This window comes from Anoplophora glabripennis, unplaced genomic scaffold (assembly GCF_000390285.2).
Source record: "Anoplophora glabripennis isolate ALB-LARVAE unplaced genomic scaffold, Agla_2.0 scaffold7, whole genome shotgun sequence".
In the NCBI taxonomy this organism is placed as follows: domain Eukaryota; kingdom Metazoa; phylum Arthropoda; class Insecta; order Coleoptera; family Cerambycidae; genus Anoplophora; species Anoplophora glabripennis.
Genome location: NW_019419456.1, coordinates 787523 through 810148, shown reverse-complemented (window position 1 = coordinate 810148; position 22626 = coordinate 787523). Strand labels below are relative to the sequence as shown.

General features: G+C 33.6%; 1 protein-coding gene across 1 annotated transcript; it reads left to right on the top strand.

The window, feature by feature from the left end:
• The first annotated feature begins 8768 nt into the window (after positions 1-8768).
• On the top strand, positions 8769-19971 carry LOC108910544 (116 kDa U5 small nuclear ribonucleoprotein component). Its single transcript, XM_018715173.1, has 15 exons — positions 8769-8866; positions 9078-9201; positions 9263-9480; positions 9530-9798; positions 9851-10100; positions 10151-10342; positions 10402-10628; positions 10689-10828; positions 12528-12709; positions 12763-12929; positions 13090-13278; positions 13383-13640; positions 15792-16131; positions 16185-16338; positions 19675-19971. Exons 2-15 carry the CDS (start codon positions 9085-9087, stop codon positions 19879-19881), a joined length of 2910 nt encoding a protein of 969 aa, XP_018570689.1. The 5' UTR covers positions 8769-8866; positions 9078-9084; the 3' UTR covers positions 19882-19971.
• The last annotated feature ends 2655 nt before the right edge of the window (positions 19972-22626 follow it).

The following is a 22626-nucleotide window of genomic DNA, read 5'->3' as shown; positions in this document are numbered from 1 at the left end:
ATTTATAGACGTACACTTTACATACACATAGTAAGCTATGTATTATTATTCAGTGGTACTTTTTTGTAGTCTATAGATGCAAGTACCTACTTACCTACATACCTAATAGTAGTCGTCGAACAGAAATATTCCGTTTTATGTCTAAAAAATATCAAAACTTTTGTCTACTTTCTCTGTAACAACATTCAACTTTCTCTTAACAAAAATTTCAAATCCTGTAGATGATGGAAACTTTCTATTAAGAAAAGACAGTAATAATTCCAGCTCTGCTATAATCAACTATAGCGCGTAAATGAATTATTGCAAAAAAAATAAGGTGATTCGCTGTTGAAAGTTGTGTAAAAAAATCTTTCCGAACCATCTAGAGTTGCCAACCGTCCTCAACTTCAGTGGACGTCCACCATTTGAGCTGCCATGAAAAAAAAAATGTTCTTAATTTTACATCTTCGTATATTTTGCCCCTGCCATAAAAAAATATTCTTAATTTTACTTCTTTATATATTTTCCCAAAATTAACAAGATATTTGCGCAATCCTAACAAAATACCGACCCCCGGTCTTACGAAGATGACGTCTGTAGGTGCATATGTTCGCATTTAATATAGAAAAGTAAACATAAATGTACCTATAATAAAGAATTTCGCATTATAATACATAACTAGCAACGTTTTAAGTATTTGTTGAGCTGCACTCAAACAACGTATTTTTATTTTATATTGTTTTATTTATTATACTTATTTTTTAGTTTATTGCCTATTTTGTGGTAGACAAGTTACGAATAATGAAAAATTGCGTTCCCTATGCATTTTTTTTTACTAAAAATTTGTAGGTACTTTTGGTTCTTTTATTAAGAAAGGTCCTTAATTTTTTTTGCTTCATTGTCCTGAAAATAAGAAATTAAAAGTTGGTATATGGCCATTTAAAACTATGTTTTAGAAGGCATGATTTATTTTAAACAAATTTGATATCTTCTGTTTCTTCCTAAATGTAATAATTTTTGAAAAAAAAGTGATGTCACGATACACATCCCGAATTGTATACCTATGGGTATTAAAACAAAATTTTGTTATTAAGCAAGTTATTAATAATTCTTAATAACTAATCATTAGTTAGTGGAAAACTACTCTACCGGTTAAATATCATAGCATCTATGTGGAATAAGGGGAGATTTACCAGTTTTGGGAAAGTCACGCGAGGCTGTCGTAACTACAAAGCTTCTTTGGAACATACAAGAATGTACGGTGTGCGTTAATGTTCGCAGAAGTCCACAAGCCGAACTAATATTTCTATTTTTTATAAAATCTAAATGAAAATCCTTCTCACGAACGTCAGTTTTTCGGAAATATCGCAAATGCAACTAAAAATTTCCAGATTCATTTAAAGCCGTTTGACCTTGAAAAAAAGGTCCTTAATTTTTGTTGCTTCATTGTCCTGAAAATAAGAAATTAAAAGTTGGTATATCACCATTTAAAACTATGTTTTAGAAGGCAGGATTTATTTTAAACAAATTTGATATCTTCTGTTTCTTCCTAAATGTAATAATTTTTTAAAAAAAGTTATGTCACGATACACATTCTGAATTGCATACCTATGGGTATTAAAACAAAATTTTGTTATTAAGTAAGTTATTAATAATTCTTAAGGACGGGATTTTGTACAAAAAATATCGCCCAGCGTGAGTCACGAAACGGGACCCCGGCAGGTGCTGCTCTAGCGGCCAACGCTTCAAGGTGTGTTTTTTAACCGAACGACGAAGTCTAATAATAAACGCTGGACGTAAACGGCTCGATTTTTCAGGAGCGGCTCCAATTTGTGTACATACAATCTTATAAGGAAAGAGAGTAAAGATTTTATTAATCATTAATAGATTATCGAGGACAATAATATTTTTTTTATTAAGTAGGCAATAATTTTTAGTTAATAAGGTTAAACAATCTTATAATTACCATTCCTTTATTATAAAAGCAGATATAATTTTTAAAATTACATGTAGTTTCTTCTTCAAAAGCTTAAAAAACGTATAACAGGAACAGTCAACAGTCTAATGTTTATATTTTCACGTTAACGATCCGATACGTAAATTAACTGCTATTTTCAGTAAAAATGATATAACTTGAATTATTTTTTTACTTTGGTGAGTCGTATTAATTTAAAAACACTGCCTAATTACTAAAATATATAGCTACTTATATATACTTATACTAACTTGCTACTAATTACGTTTGGAGAATAATATGTATAGTAGGGTGGCACAAAAAAAAAGATTTTTTTTTGTGTCGTGAAAATATGTTAGTTTATCATGTTTTAAGAGCTCCCTCAAAAAATCAGCTCAAAAATTTTTTTTAGAGGTTCCAAGATTTTTAAAAATTTCCAAAATCGTCAAAAATTGAATTTTTTATCTTTCAATTTCAATTCAATAAAAAATAAATTATTAGTTCGTTGATATTTATTTTTTAGAGATCGCTCGAAAACATAGATACACTACTTTGAAAATTAAAATAATTATGAGTGACCTTTAGAAATTAAAATATCGATTTGAAACTTTCAGAATCGAGATTTTTTTCAACCTAGAAAATGATAAAAAAACGGGAAAAAAATTAAACACAAAAAAATTAAATTTGACGATTTTGGACATTTTTAAAAATCTTGAACGACCTCTAAAAAATTTTTTCTTTGACCTGACGTTTTGAGGGGGCTCTTAAAACATGATAAACTAATATATTTTCACAGGAGACACGAAAAAAAAATAATCGTTTTTTTTGTGGCCCACCCTAAATTGTATAGGCATAACATATTATATTATATATTATTATTGTATCTATCAGGGAAATATTATTAAAATTTTAAGTTATTATTAACAAGATGTGTAATGGAATTCCCCTAGCAGGTAAGACCGTCAAGAAATTGTTCTTATCTAATTCCAATATAATGATTCCCACTGCAAAAAATGACTGAGCAAGATACCGTTGGACTGGAATATAATTACTGGTAAATAATATAGGTACATATAATTTCATAAGGGTGCATAAGGGTGAAAAATTTGAAAAAGTCAATTGAAGAACCATACATTCAAGGTATGCACCAGGCTCGGTCCCTACGCAGCAACTCGGCATTGAAATATTTGAAAAACTTGTTCCCATATTTATTTAGCCATACCCATACAGAGGTCTGGTGGGACTAAACGTGCAGCTGGTAGAAATGTATACGCCCAGTTGAAGAATGCGCGTGCGGGCAAATAATGTCCCATACAGTTGCTTCGGTCAACTGCGTCGTGAATTTCAGTTCTAGACAAGTAGCTTGGCAGTGCAGTGCGGGAATGCGGAATTTGATGTGATTCAGATAATTTTAATTTACTATAGGTACCTTCTATCAATCATTCATATGACAATTGCGAAAGGGAGAAATAAGAGGGATATTTTGTTTATTAATATTATCACAACATGGCATTTTGGAGACCTTTTGAAACGGAACAAAATGAAATTTACCATCAATATAATAAAATTGTTTGAGGACATAAATAATTAAAATATGTTGTTGGTCAAATGAACATATAATAAAAATTTTCTACACATTATATACAAATTATTATAATTTTCTACCTTTAGCAGAAAACTTTTTTAGGGACGCCCATGAAACTCATTCAATTTGATTGCTTGTTTTTTTATGCATGTTCAACTGACTTCGGAAAAACTATACTCTATTGTGTGTTAAAATTTCAGTTAGTTTCGTTATCCCATTAAGTTATTGAAAATGTTGAAAAAATCACGGTTTTCTGCCTATAAAATTGATACCTCTCACTTTAACTCGCCGTAAGTTTCTTTGTTAATTGATAAAAAAAATTCAAATTTTTACTGACGATAAGTCGCACTATAGTCTTTAGTACTGTGAAGGTCATTTGTCTCAAAAGATCTTTTTTTTTTTTTTTAAGCAAAACAGAAGGGGGTCCATAAATATTGCATTCTTTAAAAAAAGAAAAATACTGACTCGAGTAGTAAATAATTGTAAACAACAATCTGAAAAAATTTGTTAAAATAATACAGTTATAAAGGCTATACTATATACTCTGCATCGGACCGTGACCGTAATTGACCATTCCGATACTGTTTTTAAGAATATCATATTTATAACTGTATTATTTTAACATATTTTTTCAAATTGTTGTTTACAGTTATTTGCTACCTGTCAGTTTTTTTTTAAAAAATGCCATATTTACGGAGATAGCACTCCCTTATGTTTCACTTAAAAATAAAAAAAGAAGACCTTTTGAGACAAATGACCTTTACAGTATTAAAGGCAATAGTTCGACTTATCGTTAGTAAAAATTGGATTTTTTTTATCAGTTAACAAAAAAATTACGACGAGTTAAAGTGAGAGGTACCAATAATTTTATATGCAGAAAACCGTGATTTTTTCAACATTTTCATTAATAACTAACAAATGGGATAACGAAACCAACTGAAATTTTAGCACACAATAGAGTAATAGTGAGGCTATATATGGTCCAAATTTCAAATTTTTTGCCCCAACGTTTTCTTAATATCGGTTTCCAAACTCAGAGGTTTATTTCATTTATTTCGATAGTAAGTGACTAAAAATAAGCAAAAGTTGATTGTCAAGACAATATGAAATTAAAATCGTGTTAGTTATATTTATATTCAAGAATGTATAATTTTTTTGGTCGTAACTTTTTTCATTAAATATCCAGTGGTTTCCTTCTTACCGGTAAGTAGCTTGAAGATTTGTAGATTTGTAGATTGAAGAAGAAATCTATCTGAGCCAGGCTAATTTTTAAGCTGTAAATTTATTTAAACATAAATAACGATTTTATGTGGGACACCCTGTACGTAAAATTTAATCTGTATTCTTAATAAAGAAAAATTAGTACATATTATTGGTTTTTTATGCGTTATATTTTCGTACTATTTAAGCTTTACAAAATCATTACTTAGTACTTAGTACTACTTAGTACTACTAGGTATATCAAAGATAATATTAAACCATTATGCTTTATTTTAGGACGCATTTATAATAAACCAACTCTGTGTTTTCACTTTCATTTTCAAGGGTAGCGACACCTGTGAGAGAGTGTACAAACTAATTATATCGAAAGAAATTAAAAATATCTTGTGAATAGGTAGGAAACTCGACAATTCTAGTTTAGATACATATTAAAAATGGAGTCGTGTATAAAATGTTGTCATTTCACTTGAGGACACAAATTATAGAACTATTAATAAATATTAATCTGAAAATTAAATACAAATGATCCTAGGTGTCCGTTCTAGTGAGTGAAGTAGTTTGGTTATTGTGCCTAACCTAGTTCCGTTGTAAATGGAATATATTGGCAGACTAACAGTATGGTTAAAATTGAGGTACTTTGGCATTTATTTAAATTATTCTTCTGTTCTCATGAGTATTGAAATTTATCTCACTCACTAGCGGGAACCTTTGCGAATACATTGATATATAATAATATTCAATTATGTTAGTTTCTTCGATGATTTGTGTCCTCATCTGAAGCTCTGTTACACGGTAAAAATATACATACTAAATCGCCCCCTTAATAACTAATCATTGGTTAGTGGAAAACTACTCTACCGGTTAAATATCATAGCATCTATAGATTAGTAGATCGCTTTGGGCCAGTAGGTACAAAGTAATGCTTTATACCAGTAGATATTATGTAACAATGACATTTAACATCATAGTTTGACAGTATACTATGGATGGAATGTAGAGAGAAAGGGTAAGGGGCCAAGATGTAAAGTGAGACGAAACTAGTTTCGCGTCACGTGACTTAGGGCATTAGCAGGCTTATCACGCGCGATTTGTTATATCCATTACGTGGTATTAAGTGTTATTGGGTATCTTGCATATATAATTGACAGTAATTATTTTAATTGTTGTGTTACTGGCAAAAAAGAGTCAATTTCCTAATCAGAAATAGGGTTTCTTTTTAAATCAATGTATCTTAGGTCATGTGACTTAGGGCAAATCGCTTTTGTAGTTCATGTTGGAACATTGATTTGATAGTACCTACCTATATTATGGATGGACTGTAGAGAGAGAGGGTAGAGGCCCAAGATGTAAAATAAGATGAAACTACTCTCGCGTCACGTGACTTGGGGATTTGCAGGCGCGATTTGTTATATCCATGGCGTGGTATTAAGTGTTATTGCCTATTTTACATATAGATGTGACAGTAAATATTTTAATTGTTGTGTTACTACAAAAATAGAGTCAATTTCCTAATCAGAAATAGTCTTTTTAAATCAATGTCGCGCCATTTGTATCCTAGGTCACATGACTTAGGGCAAATCGTTGCCGCTTTTACAGTTTATGTTGAATCGGCCACAATGTACAGAAAGTCAGCATTGGCTCCATCCATAGTAAACTATCAAATCTATGTTTAGCATGCAAAATATGACATTTGCTTTATATGTTAGATCTTACCAATTTTCAGTATTATTGCCGTTACTTTTTTTGTACAAATTTGACCCATTTAGTCACTCTACAAAATTACACTAACCCCGCAAATGATCTATATGCACTTGCCAATGACAACTCTTTAGAAGCATGTCGAATTTACGCTGAAATGTATCCTCACCTTTTTTGCACACCTTTGTAAATAATTATGTAAAACTTTATTTTTTTGCTCAATTTTCAGCATGAATTTATTTATGAATCAACTAAAGTGAACGTCAAAATTTTTGTTCTGCAACATTAAACCTACCATACGAAAACATTTTATTACTTAAAACGGTCCGTATATTTTCGGTTAAAGGGTCAAACTAAATTTTATCGACAATAAAACGAATAAAATGTGGAAATACAATATACAGTCAGGTACTTACCTATTTAAAAATATCTTCAACCGTAGGTAAGTATATTAATCGGAAATAGCACATCTTCTAATATGGCCAATATGTATTAACTTTATCAATAGCTATTTTAAACAATACACACTTGTTTTGTTTAATGGGGTAGCTAGATTTCTTTCACATTATTGTAAAACTGTAGATAGTAATATTTTAGTAGGTAAAGCTACTTATTATAATACGATAATGAATGTAAAACATGATATGTAAATGCGTATTTTGTCAGATCTGAGGGCATCCATCGATCGCAATGCCTCCTAGATTCTGATGGCCTTCTATCGTCAAAATTTATGGACAACCGTTAGCCTTTGCTTTAACTTATCTGTTATCGTACCTACCTTATAAGTACAACCAATAACTTTGGTGGTTCACATTTTTTTTTACTTATACACAGTATAACTTGCCAAATTATTTTTGACACGCATGTCGTGGCAATTTTCGAGTTCAATCGTTTATGACTTCCACCTTTTCGAGTTGCTACTTGGCACGAGCAACTTTCTACTTAACCTAACAAAAAACGATTATGAACTGAAAATTCATCGGACCAAATTTTATATTGTTACATTTTTCCAGTTCAACATCAAACCAAAAACTGTGTTTACCAACAAATAAATATCCTAATGCGTGGGTACATAAAATGGAAACTTCGCACTAGAGGGGATGACTCATATGTTAGAGGGTGCTTCCCCTTCTTCATATAAGCCTCCTCTATATGCTATCGGACCCTTTCGCCCCTTAGTGTATGTAGATGGATATTAAACATTCATTTCCTTGATTAATTTATGTGATGGGATTCAATCAACGAATTCGGAAGCTTTTAGCGCAAGAAATATAACATATTTCTAGTAAAAAGCCATAAGTTTAGTATAATAAGGTTTTATTTAAGGTATGAACATTTTAACAGCCTAGTCGGTTGTCCTACATTTACATTATTTCATTTATTTACGGCTGGAAATGTGCATATCGACAAAAAATGTGAAAAGGAAGAAAATAAGGCTTTATTTATACTGTTATTTTGAAGTTTATATGTTCAACACTTTTTCAAAAATTCTATTTATATGGAAAAAATTTGTTCATGCATATTTGCAATTATAGAATTTTTTATTGACGTTAAAAAAATTATGTACCTATTTGAAAGCGTTTCTTACAATTAGTTTTTTATCCCATGTATTTATTTCGTTTAAAATAAAATTAACCTAAACTTCTAGAAACTTCTATACCTCCATTTTTCATATAAGGGCGTTTTTTTATATATAGGACAACATTGATAAACACCTACAAAACTAAGTTTTATTGAAAATAATGAAATTTACCAATTTTTCTATTTAAAAAATATAATATTTACGTCGATGTTGACGAATAAATTGCATTTGTTTTATTTTGCAATGTACTCGCCAATAAAATACTCACATTAAATATATTATTAAAAGAAACATCACTGTTCCTACAATCTAAAGAACGGGGTAGAATTGATATTATGCAGTTAACTTTAATTTTCGAATGAGTAACTAGAGCAATCTTGCAGCGAATGAACGAACCAATAAGTCTTACAATTTTCACATGTTTTCTACTCTATCTACTTATTGAAATGTCAGTGGGTCCATCTTTAAAGTCGACATCCAATGGAACACTTCTGAAAATGTTCTAACGAATACGCCTAGGGAAAATATCAAGCGCGTTCTGGTGTGAATTCATAGGTAAAATCGGTCTGATTTGAGTGATTTGGTATTTTTACACGGCACTCTTATTGGTTGTTCGTGTCCTGTACTAACAGTAACCAATAGCGTAACAGGATCGCATTTGGAACCATCAACTTAAACTTGATATGAAATATTTTGTCATCCTGTGATTTAAATCATTCATAGAAGGAAAACAAACTAACCTAAAATAATTGAGAAACGTTTTTGTATCGTTTTCGTAATATCTGTGTCCATTCTTCTGTGTGTGAGTGTGTGCAGTAATATCACTTTTTTAAAGTAGAGCCCACTTGTAAGTATTTTTTTACGGCATTTCTTATTTAGAATTTTTTTACCAAAGTTCTAGGTATTTTATCTTTGATTGTTTTAAACGCCTTTCGTTATAATAAAACAAATGAAACAACATAAGCTAACCTTAAAATATGTTTTGTACCGGTCTGTTTTTTTTTTATAATAAAAAAGTGATTTTTGAATAGTGTCCATTGCTTATTCGTATATTCCAGAGCAACCATGGATACTGACCTTTATGATGAGTTCGGTAACTACATAGGTCCAGAACTCGATAGTGACGATGATGAAGAGGAAGAACAAGAGCATCACGACGAAGATGAGCACCAAGATTACGATGTATGTAATACATAATTTTTTCCTAGGTACTAAAACTGATCTTATCACAATTTATTTTCAGGATGAACAAATGGAAGATGAACCACAACCAATGGCTATTGTACTACATGAAGATAAGCAGTACTATCCTTCCGCTTTACAAGTGTATGGGCCCGACGTCGAAACGATCGTTCAGGAAGAGGACGCACAACCGCTTGACGTTCCTCTGATAGAGCCTGTCAAGAAGAAAAAATTCCAGCTTAAAGAACAAGAATTGCCTGAAACAGTATACAGCATGGAGTATGTAGCTTCGAAAACTTTGGTTTTGTGTTCATTTAATTTTTTTTAGGTTCTTGGCTGATATGATGGACAACACTTCGCTGATCAGGAACGTGGCTCTCGTTGGGCATTTGCATCACGGCAAAACGTCTTTCGTTGATTGTTTAATTCGTCAGACGCATCCGGGGTATCAAGATAACGAAGAAAAGAACCTGCGGTACACTGACACCCTCTTCACCGAACAAGAGAGGGGTTGTTCGATAAAATCCATTCCGGTTACGTTGCTTTTGCAAGACGTTAAAAATAAAAGTTATTTGATGAACATTTTCGACACACCAGGTAAGAAAGAGCTTCTTAAAAAATACTTGTTAGACATTTCAATTTTTTTTAGGACATGTAAATTTTTCTGACGAAGTCACAGCAGCCATGAGGCTGTGTGACGGAGTCGTACTGTTTGTCGATGCAGCCGAAGGCGTTATGTTAAACACGGAACGCCTCCTCAAACACGCAGTCCAGGAGCAAATGCAGATCACGATTTGTATAAACAAAATCGACAGGTTAATTTTGGAACTGAAGTTACCCCCTCAGGACGCTTACTACAAGCTGCGGCATATTGTCGAAGAGATAAACGGACTGTTAACGTAAGGCAATGAAATTTTTACGTTGACGAGTTTTAATCAATTTTTTTCAGGTTGTATTCCGATGACGCTAATCCTTATATCGTGTCTCCTGTACTCGGCAACGTTTGTTTTGCTAGTTCGCAGTACGGCGTGTGTTTTACCTTGAAATCCTTTGCGAATATCTACAATTTGTACTACGGGGAGGTAAACGTGGAGGAATTTTCGAAACGGTTGTGGGGCGACATATATTTCAATAATAAAACGTCAGTAACTAGAATAGTAACGATTTTTGTGACTATTAATAATAATTTTAACGTTTTAGGAGAAAATTCACAAGGAAAGCGCCACATAACTCTGCACAAAGAAGTTTCGTCGAGTTCATCCTCGAACCGCTGTACAAAATCTTCGCTCAAGTCGTGGGAGACGTGGACTCGACTTTACCGGACGTACTGGACGAACTGGGTATTAAACTGACCAAAAACGAGATGAGACTCAACATCAGACCGTTGCTGAGGCTGGTGTGTGGCAAATTTTTGGGCGATTTCAACGGTAAGTCCAAATATTCTGCGAATCGATTAGAACAATTGATCGGAACACATTTTATTGCAGGCTTTGTGAACATGTGCGTGGAACACATCAGATCTCCCTTGGACAACGCAAAAACGAAGGTGGATCACATCTACACAGGCCCCAACACCAGCAAAATATACGATGACATGATCAACTGCGACCAAGAGGGGCTTTTAATGGTAAGTACATTTTTTTTTCGGTATATGACTATATGTGCTTTCGGACCAGTTAATACAGGTTAGGAATTCCATGAAATGAAATTGTATTCGAAGTAAACTAATTGTTTTTTAATTTTTGATCTAATTGACACAAGCGTGCCTCAAGGAGCTGTTCCAGGGCCTTAATATAACAAGTTTATTAAGTATGTCATTTTTTATTGAAGTAGGCTGTGAACCGAAAACAATTGAAATTATCGTAGCATTTGACTGTTCCATGTCCATGGCCTACTTTCATCGCAACTGCAATATTGTATAAATGTCCATTTGTGCCCAAAATATGGAAATCGAATATTTTTAAATTTTTTCATTTTAGACACGAAAAATATAAAAAATAAACACTGACTTGCAAATTGGCAACACCGCAAAATCATTCGTCATGAACAAAGTACATACAAAAAAAAAGAGAAGAATTTAATGAGAAATTCCACTTTTTTTATTATTGTTATTAATTCCTGCTATTGAATGTTATCAGTAAATGTTAATTACTATTTTAATGTGTTTTGAAATTACAACTGTTCAGAATTTTGTCCACTGACTCGTAGCAGTATCTGGACACGTATAATACAGTTTTGATGATCCCAAAAGAAATGTTGCTTCTTCTCGCTGGTCTTGCAGTTGTAAATTATTGGTAGCAGCAGTAATACTTGCACATAACCCATCAATAATAAAATGTCAGTGGGTTTAAGTCAGGCGAAAGTGGTGGCTATACTATCGGTCCTCCTTTTCTAATCCTCCGTACTTTTTAAACTTGAACACCAACGACCAAGAACCACAATCGCTGTCGAACAGCTAAGTTGTACGTCTTCAAGAAGTCCAGGCAGATCTTTTTGAGGAAATTTGAGATTCTACGAACCATCAATCCGATTCGGTAATAACAACGGTTCATTTAAGCAATTGTTAACGGTCTTTGTCCAAACATTCCAAGAAAAACGGTGTTGGAAGTGTTGGCGTTTATTATTTTTTTGTAACTACGTTGGCTTGAGTTAATGAAAAATGGAGTCAATATCGTAAAAAAAATTTTTGTAAAATCCTCATGTAGTTTCCGAGAAAAAAATTATTGAAGTTGTAGTACTTTCGCCATTACATTGCTGGACAACTGTAGTGTCAAGAGCCATTGGCGTTGTGCGCATTACGCAATGTGCATGGGAGCCACGTGACTAGCGATTCCAAATACTGAAATCCGATTTTACAATTAGTATTAACGTCATTGCGATAGTATTTACAATAGTTTTACAAAATGGCTTACATGTATAGCAACTCAGAGTTGATGGATATTGTTTTAATTTATGGTGAAGCAAGACATTTGTATTATGGTGAAGCAAGACAACATTTGTGTTAGTTTGTAGATTTTACAGTGCCATGCAGAAGTGTATTTTTAAATCATTTTCGAACTGCCCTTTTTGATTTTTTTTACAAAATTGTATTTGCAGGAGCCCCCAGTACATCCAAAAATTTTTTTTTTATTTGGATAAGTTCTGAATCACCCCTGTATAGTACTTTCAGATACAACAGTTTTTTACATTACATTGCAACATTTTTTTCTTGATATCGGTTTTATTTTCAATTAATATTGTCATCAATTTGGACTGGGAAATAAATGCGGCCCTAGTACGGTGCCTCGAAGCACCCTTTTCCGTTTTAAAGGTTTATAATATCTTAGGTGCACAGCTCGAAGATGTACCCCACAGAAGACTGCACATTCTTCCAAGTTCTGGGAAGGGTGATGAGCGGTACGCTGCACGCCGGCACGGACGTTAGAATTTTGGGTGAAAACTACACACTGCAAGACGAGGAAGACTCTAGGGTACTCACGATTGGGCGGTTGTGGATTTACGAGTCCAGGTAGTACTGAAGGAACATTCATAGCGTTGCAGTGGTGAAGATTCTTGTTTTAGGTACAAAGTGGAGCTGAACAGGGTACCTGCAGGTAATTGGGTGCTTATTGAGGGCATCGACCAGTCTATTGTCAAAACCGCTACAATCACAGATCTGACGATCCACGACGATCTCTATATCTTCAGGCCGCTGAAGTTCAACACCCAGAGCATCATCAAAATTGCGGGTAAACAAAAAACTTCAATAATAAATGGAGAATCTTTCATTTTTCTAGTTTAGCTGGGTTAAAATCTGGACTATATGGCGGCCAATTCTATTATTCTGATCGAGAGAATCGTCATGTAAAAAAAATTTATTTTGATACATACGTGTACATTTTTTTCCAGTGGAACCCGTAAATCCGTCCGAACTACCGAAAATGTTGGACGGCTTGCGGAAAGTGAACAAGTCGTACCCGTTGCTTACCACAAAAGTGGAAGAAAGCGGCGAACACGTCGTACTAGGCACGGGAGAGCTCTATCTGGACTGCGTCATGCACGACCTCCGCAAAATGTACTCCGAAATAGACATAAAAGGTAACGGAAGCTTTTCAGTGCACTCCACAGTCTGTTATTTTTTAAAAATCTTATAGCAAATGTCAGAAAATAACGTTTTCAAATTTTGAATGTTTTTTTTGTAGTTGCTGACCCGGTAGTGGCCTTTTGCGAGACTGTCGTGGAGACGTCCAGCTTAAAATGTTTTGCCGAAACCCCAAATAAAAAGAACAAGCTCACCATGATCGCTGAACCGCTAGAGAAAGGCCTGGCGGAGGACATCGAGAACGAAAACGTTCAAATTAACTGGAACAAGAAAAAGTTGGGCGAGTTCTTCCAGACCAAGTACGATTGGGATTTACTAGCCGCCAGAAGCATATGGGCTTTTGGACCGGATAATACAGGTTAGATATTACACGAAATTAAATAACATTTAAAATACTTGGATTTTTTCGCTTTATTTTATCGAATTTACACAAGTGTGCCTCAAGGAGCTGCTACAGGGCCTTTTTGTAACATATTTCTATAACATGTCATTTCTATTGAAGTAGGCTGTGAACTCTAGACAACTGGAAAATAAAGGAGTATTCGTTTTTTCGGTGGCCGGCTTTTGTCGGAACTAGTGTTGTTAAACTTCGAATGTACAGGTTAAGAATTATACAAAATGAAATTGTTTGAAATAATTTGATTTTTTCATTTTTTTACCTAATTAAAAAAGTGTGTCTTGCAAAATAATTATATACAGTGTGTCCAAGATATGGATGGGATACCATGTGGATCTAGGAAACGGTAAGAGATATCGGGTGGCTCAAATTAGAAAAAAGTTGTTTTTTTTTATACCTAACAATACGCCATTTGGAACCCGAATTTTGCAGAATCGTTTTATTTTTTTCTGACTATTTGAAAACGAATTTTAAAATAAATTACATATTTACAATGTCAATTTTTCCGCTCTATCCATTGGCGTCAACTTTTTTTCAATCCGACGTTTCGTCTTCGAGGGGCCATCATCAGGTTAATTTTTTTAAATACGCTGCTATTTTTGACAAAATCTAGTCATTTTTAATTCTGATTTAGATGATATTACTAATGTAATCCAACAATTTTTTTTAATCAATAATTTAAAAAAGTTGTATAATAAAAAAATTATATAAATTTATGAAATGTTTTATTATTTCTAATTAGTATTGCTAATAGTGGTTACAAAAATTGTTGGATATTTTGTGCTGTATTGACTTGTATACTGTTATGACTTCATCCAATAAATATTTTGAAAGCGTTCAGAACCGTACTCAGGAAAAATTTTAAATGATAGCTAAAACAAGCTAAAAACCTTTTTTACAATACAATATTACACGATTACAATAGTAATATCATCTAATTCAGAATTAAAAATGACTAGATTTTGTCTTAAAAATAGCAGCGACATATTTAAAAAAATTTACCTGATGCTGGCCCTTCGAAGGCGAAATGTCGGATTACAAAAATGTTGATGCCATTGGATAGAGCGAAAAAGTGGCACTGTAAATGTGCAATTTATTTTAAAATTCGTTTTCAAATAAAGCCAGAAAAAATTAAACAATTTTGCAAAATTTCAGATTTTTTTCGGACATCTCCGCAACTAGCCGTAATTTTAAAACTTTCTAATCGGATATTGTTAGGGATACAAAAACACAATTTTTTCTAATTTGGACCACCCTGTATCTCTTACCGTTTCCTAGATCCTAATGCTATCCCATTCTTATCTTGGACACAGTGTATATTGAAAGTGTATGAGACTTTCATAAACTTCCATAATAATTGAAACTCAAAACATTGAAAAATTTGATGAAAAATATTAGAGATATATTTTTAAATATAATTTCACTGCAAGTTTCCAATTATATTAAATTTCATTGCTTCACATGCTATTCAGAGCTTCATAATAATAATACAGGATGTAACTTTATGTGGGGATCGTTTTTTAAGAGAAACTTGTTTTCCAGAATATTAATCTGAAATTATTATTTCTTTTATCAAATAAATATTCAAGTTATATTTCCTTTCTTAAGCTACATCTACACTTTTGTTTATAACCACTCTGTGTGAAAATAAATAAAATTACTTAGTCTGTAGTCTTATAAATTTGAAATATTTTAAAAAATCACTAAATTATTAATAAAAAGTATTTGTTACTATTTTTTGAAACCACTGTGTTTAGTTTATGAATCTCAGTGTCAATGGCCTGACATTGATATGGTTTAGACGAACTATATGATATCAATACATCTAATGTGATACGACAACAGGGCATTAGTTGAACAAAAAACAAACGGTCAATGTTTATTCGGCAAAAGGAAAATGGCCGTATATGGCACTGCTTCATTTTATTGCATTTGTTTTAGTTTACAGTTCATCGGTTTACGATTTAATTTTTTTCGTTTATAACTTGGAAATATGTAAAACAAGTCAAGCAATAAAATGTGAAATGGAAGTTTCCCAAAATAATTTCAATATTCCCCGATGTACCTGAATCTGACGGGTGACTTTTGTTCTATCTACATATTTCTTTCTAGGTCCGAACATCCTAGTGGACGACACCCTACCTTCGGAAGTAGACAAGGCCCTTCTGAGTTCGGTGAAGGACTCCATCGTCCAGGGTTTCCAGTGGGGTACCCGCGAGGGTCCCCTATGCGAGGAGCCCATCAGAAACACGAAATTTAAAATCCTGGATGCCGTCATCGCTAATGAGCCCCTGCACAGAGGTGGCGGTCAGATCATCCCCACCGCGAGACGGGTGGTGTATTCCGCCTTCCTCATGGCCACTCCGAGGCTGATGGAGCCCTATTTGTTCGTGGAAGTGCAGGCACCGGCAGACTGCGTGTCTGCCGTGTATACGGTGCTTGCGAAGAGACGGTAAGTTCGATTTTTTTAAAGGGAGAAATGATTTTATTGCGGATCGTTTTTAGTGGTCATGTCACTCAAGATGCGCCAGTGCCAGGGTCTCCGTTGTACACCATTAAGGCTTTCATTCCGGCTATAGACAGTTTCGGTTTCGAGACTGATTTGAGGACGCACACGCAGGGACAGGCGTTCTGTCTGTCGGTCTTTCATCACTGGCAGGTAAGATGTAAAATAATCAGTGTTAGGAGTCCCAATAACTAAATGTTCGGAAGGCACATAATTCGCAACGTTTTTATAATGACACGAATTCTCTTTGGCATAGTGTCGGCTAAGGATCTACAAAACTGTTGACGACCCTTTCGACTAACTCGAAATTTTCGGTCTACCTGGCGGCAGTGACTTCCCTGCTCGGACGCGAAATTTTGTGACACTGTGTAACATAAACAGGGATACTTGTTAATAACAAATAAAATATCTATTTTCAGCTGAAAAATACGCAGCAAAACCTTAAGCTTAAAAATAAAAATTAACGACTATTAAAACTGGTAAGTAACCGGTTTACTCCGGAGAAAAAAATTCCCAAATCTCTTGGATTTCTCTTTTAGGATCAGAAATTTTCCCATATGCGTTGCTCCGCATGGACATTTTTATGCTGTGCCATAATACATCAATGACACTTAGGTCAGTGTTGCTTGACGGCCAGTTCAAGATTTTAATATCGTTGCCTTCAAATAATTTTTTTATAAATTTGGAAGTACAAATTTTTGTCTCATAAATAACTCGGATGCTGTGTGTGTGCAATAAGTAAAATTCTAAAATAAAACTTTTTTGTGATTTTTTTTTTTTTTTGAACAAAGAAAAGTAAGAGGATAATAATATTCAAGGATGTTACTAACCATGTCTTTAAGTATTCAGAAAAATATATTCATAAATAGTACAAAATGGAGACACTGGTGCCATTCTCGTGAGGCGTGTGAAATTTAAGGCGCTCTGCAGCGTGTAACTTACGCAAATTTGATCTGGAAAAAAAAGTAAAAACTTTTCTCTTAATCTGCAAGAGTATGGCTTGAAAACATTAATTTTTGTGGGATTGGCGAGCATTTGAAGTAAAAAGTTAAATTTTTGACAAAAAAAGGGGCAATCATTTGTCAATAAATAATGTTAGAATCAACTTTCCCGAAAATCCCGTAGATATTCTTTGGAATGTTATTTTAAAGTTACGGTCAAAATTTAGAGTAAATGGAATGAAAATTGTTGGAGGTATGCTTTAAAGTTTTGAGATGTACTAATACGCTTCCGTTTGAGAACGCTTCTAATTGATTCAAAACTAACACCGTTTGTTGGTGTATTATGTGCTACAGGTAGTCTTTTTGGAGCAGTCCAAAGCGCTTGAAACAAAAAGAAAAAGTGCTTACTAGAATCCCCAACCCATACGTTAAACTTAGACTCATTACTGAAAATTTCTGGAATCTAGTCTCACTAGTAGCTTTCAATTCAGCCTAAACTAAATGCATCTTCTTCTGGAGTTCTATCAGCAATGGTTTCTCTTTTGCCTTGATGAAAACAAAATCTGTATTTAGCTTTAGACGTTAATGTTTATTGCGTCTAAGGGTACATTATTTGGTAAAAATGGTAATCAGAGTTGTGTATCCACTAACGACAAAATTCTCTCGATATGTTAATGTCTGTTTTTTTGTTTTGCACCGCAGTAATTTCTATCACAGTAGTCTTTCTTTGCAGATAAGGTCTTTGTGCCCTTTTTACCGGTTCATTGGAATTTTCCACGAACGTCTACAATATGGGCTTCCCGGTACGTTTTAATTATATCTCCAATTGCGGATTTTGGCATATTCATTTCGCCAGACATTTTTTTTTTATTCTTCTCGCTTATATTTTTGAATTATTATTTTATGCGCTCTTTTGCTAAGTTGCCTGTCATAGTTTTGTAAAATGTTATTGCGGAAAACGGACGTTTTTTATTTGCAGCACCTACATGTTTTTGGGGCAAAAAGTGCTATGTCCGAACATTAGTTGTCAGCAAATTAAGCAAAATACGAGGATTGATCAACAAGTAACGGGAATTGTTCATTTTCTCAGGAAATATTTATTTAATCTTTTTCAATTTTTATCTCATCCTCTTCAAAGTAGTCCCCCTGTGATATTTATACGCTTATGCATCTTTAGGTACCGTATTGAGCACAGTTTGCGAGTTTGCCTTTATCTCAATTATTGTTGAAAAACGTCCTTTGATTATCCTTTTATTATAGATTTTGGGAAATAGGCAAAAATCACAGAGGTCATGTCGTGAAAATATGGTGGTTGCGGCATCACACCGGTGGTGTAAAATCCACGAGTTGTCTCTCGTGTCCTTGTCGTTTTCTTCTGATTGCCTCATGCAAATTTCCCAAAACTTGTAAGTAGCACTCCTTGTTAACTATACGAATGGGCAGTAGAAATTTGTGATGAACTATTCCATTTTAGTCAAAGAAAACAGTTAGAAGGATTTTCACAATTGACCAGATCTCACCTTATCTTTGACGTCTTCTTGGAATACCTGAAAACATTTGTACCTTTGATAAACTCGTGACTGTGACATAGAATCATCGCCAAAGGCCTTCTGTTTTTAACAAAAATATCAAATTCTGATTCGACATTTCGCCTAACAAAAAATTGCTAAAAATGCTGAGGTAACACACACGCAAACTAAGTGAGGCAGCTGCCTAAAGGCCTGCACATATATAAACGGCCTATTAGCGTTTAAAATGAACGCTGAAATTGAAGTTTTGCTCTTTTTTGAGGATCTTTGCTATTTCATCCCTTGCTTTATTTTTAATACGAACGTTTTTATAATAAGGATGAGACAAATCATACAATACACTGTGGCTTTTTACGCAGTCTATAAGTTTTTCCGTGAAATTATCGTCTCTAGCCATATTCAAAAATATTGACAGCGTGTGGTGACGGGCGGTCAACCACAAGTGGCATCTTATCGCTACCGCATTGTAGAATGCTACAAAGACCACTCGTACTGCTCACAAGCAGTGCCGCGTATGATTTGACCCATTTGTTACACTCAAACGCCACCGCCATCGCTACCACCACTGCTTACATTATCTCGTTTGTATGTACAGGCCTTAAAAATTGATATGTCACTGACAGTGCTACAAATACACAAAAAAGAATCGACTCAATAGACAGATACAACACGCAAAATTTGAAAATTCCCGTTACTTTTTGATCAAACCTCGTACTTTTGTGGAGATCAGAACTAGTTTAACTATTTGTAAAATAGTCATGGAAATGTCATCTAAATGGGTTATAAAATGAAGACGTTCATGTAGAAAACGTTTATTTATTAACCGTTATTGTCAAAATTATCACTCGTCCAAACATTTAGTCGTTAGGCTCATATCACTTTACTCATTCCATTGTTTCACTGATTGTGGGTGACGTATGTTACCAGGGAAGTGACGTCACACACGCGGTGTCGAGGCTTTATAATCTAGGTGATAATTATGGGCGTCAAAGAAAACTCAAATTCTTTCCGAATTTTAGATTGTGCCGGGAGATCCATTGGACAAAACGATTATTATAAGGCCCCTGGAGCCGCAGCCGGCAACGCACTTGGCTAGGGAGTTCATGATAAAGACGCGTAGGCGGAAGGGCTTGAGTCAGGACGTGTCGATCAACAAATTCTTCGACGATCCCATGTTGTTGGAGTTGGCGAGACAGGACGTGATGCTGAATTACCCCCTTTTGTGAAGTGTGATTATTTATTTTAAGGTAATTTCTTTTATTTAAGGGAAAATGTAGTTGCAGTTTGGAAAATACAAGAATTTTTTTTTATTTTGGTATTGGTTTTTTTTTTGTTTTTCCTTTTATATTTTGATAAGTACATAATGTGATTTTTGATATATTTGTTCGGTTTATCATAAAGCCAAAAGTAAAAATACAAAAGGTTATAATAACGAAGAATTTTTTGGTGCTATTTCTTCAAATTTTTTACTATTTTTTTGATTACTCATAAAAATGTCATTATTTCGTGATTTAAACACCGCAAAATCGGAAGATTATTAAAAACCCTTAATTTACAGAATGGCCTACTGCACCTACATAGGTCTTAACATTTTTTTGATAGTACAAATGCAAACTCTCGAGGTCTACTACACCTACACAGTTCTTGACCATTTTTTTTTCTATAAAAATGTACAATTTTAAGAACAATTTCAGTTCTAAAAGAAACACATTTTCCAGAAGGCCTACTGCACCTACACAGGCCTTAACCATTTTTCCATTATTTCTGTAAAAATATAACATTTTTAAGAAGTTCTATGTAGGTACTATTTTTTTGATTACTTTAAAAAAGTACACAAACATTTCCTATTGCATCTATACAGAACACAATTTTTTCGGTTATACTATAACAATGTAAATTACCAAAAATGCAGTAGGCTTACTGCACTTTACACAGGCCTTTACAATTTTTTTTCTCTATCTACCTTAGAAATGTAAATGCAAAGCCTTCTGCACCTGCAAATAGGCTCCACTGTTTTTTCGTTTATCTACTATGAAAACATTCACTTTCAATAATATGTACTTCTACTCTAGACTTAATAATTTTGGTTACTTCTAAAAGGTCTACTGCCTCTACAAAGGTCATAAGTGTTTTTTATGTTATTCCTTTAAAAATGTAATTTTTCAAGGTCTATTTTCTCGTATACTTTGAAAAAAGTAAACATAGATTTTTGAGAAGTCCTATTTTTTCGATTATCTACTATAAAATAACTTAAAATTTAATTTCAGAACTTAGAATTTCAGAAGAATAAAGTCAAATTTTCAGGAAGGCCTAGTGCATCTACACAGACTCACTATTATTTTTGGCTTCCTTTGTTTCTATAAAAATGCAAGTTTCAAAAAGACCTGTTCCCCAAGGCCAAGCAATTATCAGTTGCTTATAGAAAAATTTAGGTTTTTATTACTTTTTTAAACATTTTTCATTAAAACAAATTTTTAAGAAGGCCTACTGCACATACACAGGCCTTAATTATTTTACTATGAAATTCTACGTATGTCTATTTACTTTTTTTGGTTATCTGCTCTTAAAATGTAAATTATTTAAGGCTTACTGCACAAACCCAGACTGTAACTATTTCCTTTTTCCTTTATTCTTATAAAAATGTAAGTTTCAAGAAGATTTGTGGTACCCACAAAGGTCAAACTATTATCAGCTTATATAAAAATTTAAGCTTTTGCTATTTTTTTAGTTTTCCGTTATTAAAACAGATTTTCACGAAAGCCTACTACACAGGCCTTAACTATTTTTTCGGCTATCTGCTACAAAAAAGGTAAATTTTTCAGTCTTATGTGTGTCTACACAGGCTTTACCATATTTTTTTGGTTAAATTAAAATTTTTCAGGACCTACTGCATCCATGCAGGCCTAACTATTTTTTTTAGTAATCTACTACACTAAAAATAAAAATTTTCCAGGTTCTCTGCATGTTTACCAGACCTTTTTTGCTTGTCTACTCCAAAAATGTACATTTTCAAGGCCTGCTGCACAAACACAGAACATGGGCCATAATTATTTCTTCAGTGATTTCTATAAAAACGTAGGTTTTTAAGACATGTTGGTATCCACGAAGGCCTTAACTATTTTTGGTTACTTTTAGAAAAATGTAAATTTTTGCAATTTTTTTTAGTTGTCAAAAAACCGGATTTTTAAAAGTCTACTGCACCCACATAGGCCTTAACTATATTTTCGGTTATGCACTATACGGTGTCCCATTTTAATTGATACACGTAAATATCTCGTCAGAGAAGCCACCAATCGAAAAATGGCCCACAGTAAAAGTTGTTCAGTTCACTGGGGGAAACCAGATGCTTACCTAGGATTTGGCCTTGACCTCACCTTGACGGTCAATTGAAGGTCAACTTCGGAATTTTAAATGGGACCCTCTATTTTTAACCTTGGAAATGGATTCAGCAGAAAATTTTACATCCGGATGTGATCACAACTTTGACCTTGAGGTCACAACGGATTTAAATAATTCGTCACAATTGAAGCAGCCTCGGAATAAGATGTTGACCTCCAGAATCGATGGGATTTACATCAAGGAACTCAATCACGACCTTCGATTCGTCCTTGACCTCCACTTTGTCAAGGTCACTTGAAGGTCGACTATAAAAATCGACCTTCACCTCAACAAATGTTGCGAAAGATGTTCGGGATTGAATTTGAAGGTTCACTATGTTTTCTTTTCTGCCAGGCCGTGTATTACATAGATCAGATCTTGGGAAAACGGTAAATTTGTATCCAAGTATGCTGCAAAGTAAGAGATCAAATAAAAAGTTCATTTGAAGATTTAAATCCAGAATACTAACGTAATAACATAATTCAATGGCTCACAAATAGTAGTGATATTTTTATCTTTTCTCAATTTTTCACTGTCAGTCATGTACTCAGATATCTCATTTTTCAATTGTCAAGTGAAGTTATACCTTTGTT

What these genes read in the sequence shown, in the direction of transcription:
- LOC108910544 (XM_018715173.1), top strand. Translation starts at nt 9,085, where the DNA reads ATGGATACTGACCTTTATGATGAGTTCGGTAACTACATAGGTCCAGAA. An exon ending in GAGATAAACGGACTGTTAAC is followed by an intron (nt 10,101 to 10,150) that starts GTAAGGCAATGA and finishes AATTTTTTTCAG; the next exon opens with GTTGTATTCCGATGACGCTA. An exon ending in TTTTGGACCGGATAATACAG is followed by an intron (nt 13,641 to 15,791) that starts GTTAGATATTAC and finishes ATTTCTTTCTAG; the next exon opens with GTCCGAACATCCTAGTGGAC.